Source organism: Corvus moneduloides, chromosome 6, assembly GCF_009650955.1.
Source record: "Corvus moneduloides isolate bCorMon1 chromosome 6, bCorMon1.pri, whole genome shotgun sequence".
Taxonomy (NCBI): domain Eukaryota; kingdom Metazoa; phylum Chordata; class Aves; order Passeriformes; family Corvidae; genus Corvus; species Corvus moneduloides.
In genome coordinates, this window is record NC_045481.1 from 21,083,524 (window position 1) to 21,096,190 (window position 12,667).

The 12,667-nt window shown below is 37.6% G+C and overlaps 1 protein-coding gene across 45 annotated transcripts in view; it reads right to left on the reverse strand.

The window, feature by feature from the left end:
* The window catches only part of NRXN3 (neurexin 3), a 982,258-nt gene that overhangs the window by 122,222 nt on the left and 847,369 nt on the right, over positions 1–12,667 (reverse strand). For all 45 annotated transcript variants that reach the window (XM_032113035.1, XM_032113016.1, XM_032113015.1 and 42 more), the window contains one exon: positions 11,910–12,081. In XM_032113035.1, coding sequence (XP_031968926.1) covers positions 11,910–12,081 — 172 coding nt within the window. The remainder of the gene's footprint in view (positions 1–11,909; positions 12,082–12,667) is intronic.

Consider the following 12,667-nt stretch of genomic DNA (forward strand, 5'->3'; position numbering starts at 1 on the left):
CACTCCTGTTTTGGATGACTGAGAAAATAAGTGTCTTACCCTCGATAATCTAACACAGAAGCACAACAGGAGCAAAACAAAAGAAAACTCAGACTAGCAAAGGTGGAAAAAGGTTAATCAAACCTTTTCTAGCATGCAGAAGAAAAAAAAAATATTGTGTTCTTTAGTTCTCATTTGAGGTATGCTGGAAAACAGAACTAGTGTACAGTACAGAGAAAGCAGTTACCAGTTCAAACTCTAAAAATATGAAACAATTTGGGTGTCTACATTACTAAGTGTTTGAAATGTTTTGTAAGGAATGTGTAAATTACTGTGTTTTTTCACTGACCAGATCCAAATTGAGCCCCATGTCAGGCAGCCAAGGCTGAAGGATCTATTAAAGAAAAACTGAAACTACATATTGATCTTTCCATTTTAAAAAAGAAAATAAAAATCCATTTTGCAGGAAGAAATCGGAGATTGGAATAAAATCCACTGCTATTGTCCTCACATCCCACTTCTTTGATTCCCTTGTGAACGGTCAGGATGTGATTTATAGTGCCCAGTGGGAACGAGCAGCAATAATCAAACACCAAAAGCACTTTATTTGTATTGACACTTTAAATTCTATTAACTCTCATTTATCTAGATGTTGTTTATCTGTTTTGTGCATTAGGCAAAATCAGGACAGAAAAACACTGAATCTAATTTACATGTTTGGAGTTAGGCATTGGAGCTACATGAGTGGAGCTACTTTGCTTCCAGGAGCAATGTGAGACTGAAAACAGCACTGTTGCCTTTGTAGGGTGCATGATCTAAGGTAAGAAAACTTGTGGCTTTATACCTGCTTCTTGAAGGGTCCGTGGCTCACTACAACAGCCCTGCAAGCAAGAGCAGCTCAGTTCCAGCAGACTTGCAGTCTCTGCCTTGGTGCTGGCAGCTATGGAGCTGGATTGGCTCCACTAGAAACCTTCAGATGTTTCTGAATCCCATTTCCTTGTGCACATATTATTAGGGAGATAATATGGGGAGTTAAATATACAAATAGAGATAACATGTGCAGTCCTTTCCCATTAATACAGTGCTGACTGTAGGGAAGCTGCTCAGTCAGTAACACTAATGAGAGTAATGCCTATAAGGCCCTTAGTCTAATGTCACCGATGAGGACTGGAAAGCTAACCAGTTACAAATAACAGAACAGCAAAATCTCTATGGAAGGGGTAAGTTCTCTAGGGTGAGTGCCAGGAAATAATTAAGAGCAAGTAAGAAACTGATGAAAGGAGAAATTTATTAAGAAGCACTTCCTATCAAGACTGCATATTAGACAGTGCTACAGTATCCTCAGGGAAATTCTTGAATTATTTAAAATTTTACTTGAAAAAGTGGTGGGGGATATCAGTTTATTACAGAATGGAATAAATGAAAGCAAACAGGCCTTTTCCATTTTTTAATTGCTACAAATAATGAAATCAATCCTTCTGTTTGCATCAGTTTAGAGAAAGGAAAAGAGGATTCTAGGATTCTGTAGTAACCCAGTAAGTCTTCTCGAAGACAGCTGCTATTCACAAACTTGTGCTATGACCAAGGGCACCAGGTACTCAATAAGTAGCAAAGATAAAAATTCATTGACCCAGAAAGACTTTCATGTTCAGTGAATTGTAGAATATTTTCTATTAAAGTCACTGAAGATAAGGTAAATTGGAGCTTTATCCTCAGTTTACTGATCAGAAAACTGAGCTGCAGAGTGGTAAAAGCATTACCCAAGATCACAAAGAAAGACATCTCTAAAAACAAGGCTGGGATTCATGAACTTCTGACTGCCAGTTTCAAGACTGGCCCCTTTCATTTATGACCATCCTTTCACACAGTTGCTCTACTTCAGTCTGTAGCATTGGATTTTAATGACTTTGTGCTTTCCAGTGCCTTTAGCGAGCAGGGAGAAGGCTGATGTGGATGCATAAACCCCTTCTGTCACTGCATGTCAGCATGTCAACCTGGGATTACAGCTGGCACTGTTCTTTCTGCAGGCAATGTGATCAGAAAAGCACAAAGTTGTTGTTCAAGCCTGTGATCCCTCAGGACAGATGTTTGTTTGCCCATTCTTACTGTGCACACATGTGTGTTTATGAGAGAGAGAGAGAGAGACAGAGACAGAAGGAGAGTCAGAGAGAAAGAGAAGAAATAAAACATAATGACTCTGTTTGACCAGGAGAACTGAAATAGAACTAACCCAGGAGAGAAACGGAAATATATTAATGTCTGGGAACTCACTGCACTGTGCTGTGCAGCAGGATTCTATTTAGTCTGAGTCTCCACCTGAGAAATATAAATCCATCCTTCTCTGCACTACATTTTATGTACCATCAAATGACTGAGCAATAGCAATTGGTTGGACGGGCTTTGAGCAATATGGTCTAGTGGAAGATGTTCCTGCCCATGGCACAGGGTTTGGAACTAGATGATCTTAAAGGTCCCTTCCAACCCAAACCCTTCTAAGGTTCTAATTAACCTTATGCCAGCAAAGGAGAAATTTACCAGAAATCATTGCTGATAATGTTTATGCTTGGTACCTGGACTCTCACACAATCATGGAGCAGTGAACATAAACAGATGAGAACAGCTCAAGATATCTGAGGATTCAGTCAGGATACACATGCTTGTGCAAACAGCTGTATACTTCGGCGTGGGATTGTTAGGAAGACCAAGCTATCAGGATATACCTATATCTCTTAGTATGTAACTACTATTCACAGAAGATAGCTGGATGTCAAAGAAAGACAGGGAAAAACACATGGATTATATCTGTTTTGCACCGTGGCATCTCAGGGACTGGGACTCAAAGGCCTGTGGTAAGTATATGAATGCAATGCCAATACTCAGGGATATTCCTCAATCCAGGGTTCTTACATCAGATACTAGGTGACAACAACTAGGCAGAAAGATGCATCAGTGCCCTATGGATCCTACATTCTGGCATATTTTAAGTGATCGTTCTGACACAGAGCAAAACTAGGACTGGGGAATCATAAAGCTCATCTCTTCGTGAGTTTCAGTATATGCTGTACTACCATTGTCAAAGGTTAATACAACTTTTCCTAGGCATTCACTCTGTATTGCAAGAATTTATTTTACAAAGAACTCTAGTCAACAGAACTAAGCTAAGACAAAAGAACTGAGATCTGAGAATCAATATCATCAATGGAAAAAGAATCAGAGAAATAAAGAAAAATTACAGATGCCACTAAACTACCTCTGTTTTGGTTTGTTATGGTATAAATTTGGCTGAGCAATGGGGTCACAATGCAGCAGAGTAACTTCTTCAGCTGCAGGAGTGGGAGTATTTCCACACAAGCACTTCTTCCTGAATAAATTAATGAGGGGAAAAAAAGGAATCATTTGCTTTCCAGCTGAGAAATACAAATGTAATTACTGTAGATATGATACAAAAACATACAGCTTATTTGACGTTGTATTTCAGATCACAAACCAAATGCAATAGCAGGGCAATTTTTTAGAAGGACATCTTTTGGGGCATATTTCTGTTGTTGTCATGGTGGGTTACTGTAATTCTCTGGAGCATCAGCCACTTGACAAGTCTCAGACTCAAGAAGTTTGATTGGATGAACAATCAGGCTTAAGAGAACCCCAAATCCAGGACCATTGGAAGGAAGTGTCATTCTGACCATTAAAGTGAATTTTCTTCTGATGTATTTGGTATTCATCTGTAGATTTGACATATTGGACATCTAGCCTGATTCAGGAAGATGTAAGAGTGTTACTACACTAATTCAGCTAACAGCAATATTATACATATCTCTGTTCTTTGGGACATCACCAACAAAAACTTTTCCTCAAATTGTTAGTACTTTCTGGTAGTATTTTCTTTATCTAGGCTATAAACAAGATAAAGTATTTTGGGTAAATTAAAACTAGTATTGCCTCTGTGACATGTATTTGCATGTTGGAATAACCTTTTATGTGACTGTTATGTAGCAGTAATAAAAACCGCTACAGAAGAATGCTTCTTATTCCTCTCCGTTTTCACACATCTCAAAGACTATCCATGGGATCTTGGGTGGGAATTAGATGGTCATGGCTACTTGCAGGAAGATACTTTTCTGTGTCTACTTCCTTCCTTAGGTAAACTCCTTCTTTCAACTCTATTGCTGTTAAATCATATTGTCCTGTTTGTTTTGCTTTGTTACCTTACACGTCTTCATACAGACCCATGCATTTCCCTCTTTCTTAATGCCAAGCTGACAGAAATTCCAGTGCTCGATAGACTGCCACTCGTGTGGGCTTGAAGTACTTGGGGAAGTTTAAACTACAGCTCAGTCAGACTGAGTGCAGTGTGTTACAACAGTCCAGATCAGTTTTAAGAAACAAAACAGGAGCAATGGATACTGGAAGCCACAATACAACCACTTTTTTCTTTTTTTTTTGGTTTTCTGTCTTTTCTCTCTTCTGTTGTCAAAAACAGAATTTGGAAGACAGAAAATCCCTATGGCACTTCCATGAAGCTCTTTGGGGATGGGGCAAATTGGAAATGAACTACAGCTTCATTTTTTCAGAGGGAAAGCAAAACAGAAAGTACACGGAAGTTAAACTCTAAGTGTAGTGGCAACATTTACGTAACTTTTATATCACGTCAGATCCTATCCCATCATCTAGTATAGAAACACATGCATTAACATGAGTGTTTTTGCACAAATTCCAAAGTATGTTTGTTTGTTGATGACTTCATGTGTGGAGGTTTATATGTCAGGGGATGCAGGGGACCAAAACTTGAGTGTTCATATCAGGTAGCCATATTTATCAGCTTTGCAATCCTATAAATATATTATAGATGCTACAGCCCTGCAGTGACAAGCTACAATCAACTCTTGATTTCATCAACTTGTCATGCTTTAATCATCCCTCTTGGCAGATCTTTCAACATATGTCACAGAACTGCCTTCAAAATGTGCTTCTCCAATTCTGTTTTATTAACCCTGTCTTTTTATATGTTTTAGGCTTATTATGAAATGCAGTAAATCTGTCAAAGGCACTTTATATGCTGTCTCCAATTCATGCTGATAGGAAGCATCTGAGAGCTCATTTAAGTCCCACAAAATGAGTACAATATGAAAAGTCAAAATCCACAAAAAATTATATGACAAGAACCCTGGTGTTTATATTCAGCCTACAGGGCTAATCAAAAATCAGTTCTCTTGTTTCTTATTCATTGCCCACTCACAAGGGCATTTGGATAGAAAAATATTAAGACCACAGTGGGATCTGGTAGCACCAAGAAAAAATCCCTTCAGCTTGCAGATCAAGCAACACATCTTAATAATTATTCCACGCAGTTCAGCACAAGATCCATCTGCCTCTTCATGAAGACAACTGGATTCAGCCAAACTTCTTACTATGATCTTGGTTTCAGAAGCAAAGTTTCAGAAGTGAGAAGGAGCCTCAAGTCTGAGGGAAGGAAGAGATTGCTACAGGGGCACAAGAAGGCAGAAACCAAAGTTTTTGAGGGAGGTTGAAGGCTGGAAAGAAGAGGAAATGACATGTCAAAATCATTCTGCAAGACACAAAGCAAATTTGGGGGAGGAGGACCCAGGCTCTGAAAAGCACAGAGAACTAGTGATTTTCTCTAATAAGGCTCCATTACTGAACATTTGTAAATCACTGAAGTGGTACAATATGAGCCATGTAGAGGTACTGTGCAGGGATAAGTCCAAACTTAGAAAGAAATGACTTGTTGCAATGACTCAGACGTGTCAGTTAGTTCTGCTTTTGAGTTTTCCTTGTTAATTTCCTGAACAGTGTTAGACTTTGCATCACTGAGCTCACAAGAACTAATAATCACAATATGGCATATTATTTACAATATCAGTGCACATGTCAGTTGAGGAAAGGATACGTAGTCTTCTCCTAATTTCCCCAGTGATGCTACTATTAGACCATCTAAACTTACCTTACTTTTCTTGTCTAATGCATTATAAATTAAATAAAGCAGAGTTGGGAGAGGTAACATCCCATTGATAACAGTTAAAAACAGACAAGCTTTCAGAAGCGCAAGACCCAAAAAAATTACAGAAGGAGAAAACTATAATGTTACTGATTTAAAAAAAACCTATAAAGAAGAACTTATATATCCAGAAATGAGACTGCTTTTTTCAATTATATTGGGCTGACTCATAAAAACTATTAATCCTCAGTAATTCTGCCTTGTTTATAACTGAAGACTAATACAGATATCACACACTATTTCTTCATAGTTAAGGCACTCTTATTTCCTAGGTTGCAAAACAGAGCACAGAGAAGTCAGCTCAGTCCTCCGCTTTAGTCTTGGGAAATCTACTGTCTCCCCATGTTCAGCATAAAGCCAGTGAGATGAACCATAGAATGCACAAAGAATCTAGATACAATCTTGTGAGACCTCCTATTTCAAGGACAAGATGGGGATAATATATAAAAATCAGCAGACAGGGGTGGGAGCTCCCCTGTATGCTTTCCATCAAACAAATCCTTGCTAAATTTTGTCTTTAACAACTACAACAACCACTGCATTATATGAGGAAATTCCTCATCATAACAAGCTCTTGTGTGTTTTGTGTAATCCCTTTACAAATAACCTTGAGCCTTCTGTATGTCCTCTTAATATCTCAGGAGAGGATCTCACTTTCTCCTCCTCTCTGCCTCTCCTGCCTGCCTCCCCCAACCCCCCCTCCTCAATTATCTCTTGCTGTCTTCTGGGTGGTTATGTTTAATCTCAGGATTAGGCAGAGGCCTGCAGTTTGCTTTCAATAGCTTATCAGCTTCAAGAGACATTTACAGGGAGAGAAAGACTCCAGTTTTGATAGCAGTAATTGTATTTAGCTTGTAAGATACAAGGCTATTTCTCTCACGGCTGGGAAATCACAGAGGAAGAGAAAGAAAATGTTGTTGATAAAAACTAAATAAAACCAAAAAGAATGGAGAAAGAAGAGAAGAGAAGAGAAGAGAAGAGAAGAGAAGAGAAGAGAGAAGACAGAAGACAGAAGACAGAAGAGAGAAGAGAGAAGAGAGAAGAGGAGAAGAAGAGAAGAGAAGAGAAGAGAAAAGAGAAGAGAAGAGAAGAGAAGAGAAGAGAAGAGAAGAGAAGAGAAGAGAAGAGAGAAGAAGAGAAGCCATTTCAGATCTTTCCACCAAGCAGATGAAGAAATACATTTTAGCAAGGCAAGGTTGATGACTTTCACATTTTAGACAGGTAGGAGAATCTAAACAACTATCACTTTGACCTGTTTCTAGAAAGTTTATTATTATAGACAAAGACTTTGTCTCACACAGACTAACAAAGATGCAGTTCAAATTGCATTGCTTTGAAATGAAATTGAAAAAAGAAGATATGCCCAACAGTTCAGGGGCATGCAATCCTTGGAACTGGAACTACTGAAAGAAAATCCCAGCACAGATATCAGGTCTCAGAATCAACTGTTTGTTTTTAAGTATGCAATTATCTGGCCACACTACCTGCCAGAGCAGTCAGTTCTGCTGCCAAGAGATAACTGTCCAGCTTTTTCAGAAATACAACTTCCCCTCAGAAATGTACTTCAGAGAGCAAATGAAGTAGGGGCATAGAGGATGAAATATTTTTTTTTTCTTCTATCCAGTAGCAAAAAACCTGCAGAATAATGTAATTTGAAAGGGCAAAGACTACTCCAAGAAGACTGAGAGATTACTTGAGAATGATAAAGGGGAAAAATATAAAATATGTACTGTATGGATGAAATAATGAATCCTGATAAGAATCCAGTTTAATGCTGTCTTGTTTCTTATTTCTAAAATGCATTAAAAAATCCAGGCTACAGGATAAAAGAATCATGCATTTCTTTAAATGACAGCTCCTTCCTACCTGTTGCCTTCCTGCCCTTAATCTTCTCCTTTAAAACATTACTTCAATTAGACTTTATTTTTGTGTCATGGATACTCTTACTTTACAGCTCCTATTCACCTAATTTTGTTTTTGTTGTTTTTTTTTTTTTTTTCCTACTGCAGAAAATGTAGTCAGTGCCTGGATGAATGAACAGGAATATCAGGCTTGTTTTGATGTACGGTGCAAATCTGGCAACAGAAAAAGTATTTCTTTGCAAGGAAAAGACAGTGAACAGAATAAAAAATATCCTCCTGCCTAAGAACTAATGAAAACTTAGGGACTGAGGTATCCCACTTCTGCGTAAAGACAGAAGATTTATTTTTAACTGTTCTGAAAATTTCTGTAAACTCTCTCAAATTTGATGGGTTTCATTTTAATTGAAACAAAAACATGTCAGATACTTCCTCTTCCTGAAGCCTGGGTCCAAAATTACTCCAATTTCATCATTAAAATATTTATTTAGATGTAGAGAAGGGTCTCACCAAGAACATAAAAGCAGGAAAATAACAATGACCAAGCACAACCTGTTTTCTGGGACGTACACAAAAGGATGGACACATGTGAGACAACAGAAGGGAGGCAGCCATAGAAAACTGCTTTAGACTACAGCAAAAGGTTTATACCTTGAATGCAAAACATTCTATCAACTTAATGAATCAAGCATGAAGAAATTGGCTATCAGTACAGCCTATGGAAAAAGTCCATCTCCTTATTGTGCTCTTGAGAGAGAGGAGAAAGGGCAAAACTAATGTAAATAAATCACAAGCATCTCAATGGTTTTGGCTGAACCACAACAGCTGAACTGCAGATAGCAGCCTTTGTACTAATGCTACTATTTGACATCTCCCAGTTCTCAGGAGCTTTGTCTCAGATACCTATACTGGGCCACTGTTCAGTCTTTCTGTCCACTAAGAGAAACTGGCACTTTGGAATGGTACTAAATATGAGAGATCATCCCTAGTGATTTGGATTATTTCAGTCACAAAGCCAACCTTAGCTCCAAATTAATTCCCTCCTTTACCGTTTTTCTCTAACCCTTTTCCTAACAAGAAAGTGTAAAGCTTGTGTTGCAGGTGACTGAAATGCAATTGGATGCTATAAAACCCAAAATGTCAGCGCCTGAAATGTAAGTTTGTTGCTATTCTATTTTTCTTGTCTTTTATTTGAAGTTGTAAAAATACAGCTTTGGAGCCTTTTGGTCCCATTGGGCTAGTTTCAGTTAATTTCAATTTAACTAAAGACTGTATTTTAAGGAAAGCCAGTATTCCCTCACTTTGCTCCTTTAATGAATATCCAACTCTTATTTGTACTTTTCATTGAGCAAGTAATTATAAGTCTAATGTATAATCCTTCCACAAGTAATAAAACTCAGAGAGGAGCATGGAAATGCCATTCAGAATGCAGCCCTGACTGAAGACTGTACCATGTGTGATGACAAAGAAGATACATTTGATAGTTTATAAAATTTGTAAACATTAAGCTGCAGCACTGTGTTGAAAACCAAGTACACATTAAATTGTTCATTACAGTGTGCCCAAGCATGCCTGGGCTACAAATACAATGTTTTTTAAACACTATGAATAACTGTGTTTCCAGAATTTACACGATCCTACGTGAAACACAAGGGATTACTTAGCTACTCTCACACAAGTTTGATATGAATTAAAATTTTCAGCAGGTTCCAGTTGAAACACACTGGATTAACCCGGGTCCATCCAAACACAAAGGCTGTACAGACCTGAATTTCTGCTGAACACAGGTTTGGTTTTGCAGTCAATTCAAAAAACAATAGTGCAAGTTTGGTTTGTGAAAGACAACAAATAATTAATTTCAAAAGCCCCTGTTTAGTCTTTTTATTTAAACCATTGACTTCCCAGAAGATGGGACTAATAAGTATTGGTTTCCTGTAATTATTGATTCATTGAATCTTTTCTGAATCCTAGGCATTCATAATGCCACTCTATTATATGGATATTCTGGTATTTAACATGAATTGAGATCAAGCCACAATCCTTTTCTCTGGGAAGGCTGGAACATTGCCCTTCTCCCTTGTTTTTTTTTTGTTTGTTGGTTTGTTTGCGTTTTTTTCCCATAGCAATATAATATCTTTAGGTTTTTTTAATTTTACCCTACTTGTTTTTAATTTGGCTAAAATATTGGTTTGAAAGAAGTAGGAAATAAAGAAATAAGGAAAAAACCTGCACATGCAAAGTATGGTCCCATAAGCCTTATTTTCACAGGGACAGGCTGAAAAATTCATCATCTACAAACAGACAGAAATTGAAATACATGCGTGGAAAGGAAAAGGTGTCTGGAAGATAAAGGTGTCCTTTTTTCTTAGGGTACAACTGCATACACTCAATACTAGCCCAGAACATAAGATTAATGCTGATTCCATAAAACCATACATCTTCTAATGAAAACACAGAAATATCTTTAGCCAAGGCAGAAGCCCAGGGTACTGAGGTAGTCTCTGAGTGTGATTTATTTTCCCTTAAAAAAAAAAAAAAAAAAAAATCTCTAAAGCATTGAGCTGAATATTTTGTTTCTTTACACCAGAGACTTACTACAGCAAGCAATGGAAGAAGAAAATTTATTCATAGGGTTTGTAGTGACTGTAATTGGCTGCCAACTGGATTGGAGGTATTTTACAAAATAATTGATGAAAGGAGCAGAAAGATCCTCAGTTGGACCTTTCCTAGCCCACTTTCCTCTCAAACCAATGGATAGCAGAGCTAGAATCTAACTCAGCATATCTGTCACGGCATTCTTCAAAAAGAATTTTTTCACAGAAATAAGGTTAATAATGGAAATGTATCCTTTTGTATGTATCTCACCAAAACACTGACAAAGGGACATATGTGGTAGAGAGCAACACAGCATAGATGACTCACATTTAAAAACTTTCCTGTGCACTAGAAGAGATGAACTCATCCCCTTGGAGTAATTTATTAGTATAATGTCACATAAATTGGCATATAACCTCAAGTTAGGATATTTCCCATAATTTAAGTTTCTTTTGAAAAATTCCTACACAACTAGCAAGAATTTTTCGTTCTGTCCTGAGTTACTACTGTACAACCTAGAAATAAATGTTGAATGTTGCTTAGACTAAATATTGAAAACCAAGAAGATCATAGCTTGATCTTAGGCAACATATGAATAAGAGGAATGTCATTAACACTGAAGTTCTTTTCTTGTGCTCATTCTTCCTTTTATAACCGTACACATCATCATACCTCAGCTATCTAATGCACTGTCAGCATCACATACAACAATCTGTTTTTCACTTGGAGTAAGTTTGATCTTTTAGCATGGTGACGAAGTATCACAAGGTTGTGATTTGCCAGTGATGGGATAAAATACGTGATAGCGTATCAAGAGCCAGTTGTTCACTATTTCTGATGGATTTAGGGTGATAATTTCCAAAGATACTGAATTGTTCCACTGCATTTGGACATAAAGTCAACTAGGAGTTGTCAGTTTTGGTTAGATGGTGTGTTAACCTCTGTATCTGTAAACCTAAGGGAGAAAGTGAAATCCATACGATAAAAAAATTACAAGGCAAGCATAAGGTCCGCTCAAAAACTGGCTTAATCTTTCACATTCCTTACATTTCTACTATATATTTATATAGACAGTATCTGGGGTGTAGCTAGAGTCACCACTCCTTTTCATCAAGTCTGTTCAAAACTTTTCTACCTTAAATATTTAGAAAATATCACAAGTAGCAAAACCAAGTTTGTCATTGAATGACTTTGTAACACTGTGTAGAGCCAGGATTCACTGAGAGACCTCTGAAAAAGCATGATCCATGTACATCATACCACACAGTTGGCATGCTTATTCTTCCAGTGTAAAGGACCACTAGTTTGTTTTCCAAGAGACAGAAAATGCATCACCAGGCTGGTGAATTTATTATCAAGATGAAGCAACAAAGATTTATATAGTAACCAGTTGTTATTAAACATTAGTTTATAGGTACAGATACACTGCAAGAGAAAAACAAAATGAAAAATATCTGTACCTGTGGGGTAATGTTCATTCACTGGCCAGCTGTCAACCTGAAGTGTTGCATTGCCACCATTCCTGGTAAAGCGTACTACATGGTATTTGCCATCATTTACAGGTGTGCTTTCCTCTTTAATAGAGATGTCCACTGTGCCAATATTGAAGACTACACCAATCTTGCCTTGCTCCTAAAAGAAGAAAAGAAACAAATGTTTTTAAATTGCTGTCACTTAGGAGAATGTTCTTGGCCTATAAATCTCTAGTGGGTAATTTTGCCAGTAGATGGCACTGAAGAATACACAGAAGCATCATTTTGAGCTTTCTCAGGACACATTTCATTGGTTCTGCTTCAATGCAAATGCTGTCTTTCACACTGTTCTTTACAGCATTCACCTGAGGACAGTGACTCATTTGTTCCCGTAAAACATCACAGAAGACAGGTGAGAAACCAGGCAACAAAAATCAGGAGATGTGGATAAAGAGTTATTTGAGCAACATCTCTACTGATTATTACAAGTCATTTGTTATATAAAATGGAGCCACAGACTGGCTGTATCCCAACACCTGTTTTGTTCTGTTATTCTTCTTGGGAAACAAACAGTCCTCACCCCAAAACAAACAACTGTGGGATCCAGAAGGAAGAATGCAGTTGTAAGATGAATGGAACTCAAAGGGAGCAGGAACGTAATTAGCTGACTTTGACAACCTGAGGGAAGCTAATTGCTAAAATACCTAAAAGACAGGAACAGCCCATCTTATTCTTCTGCACACCAA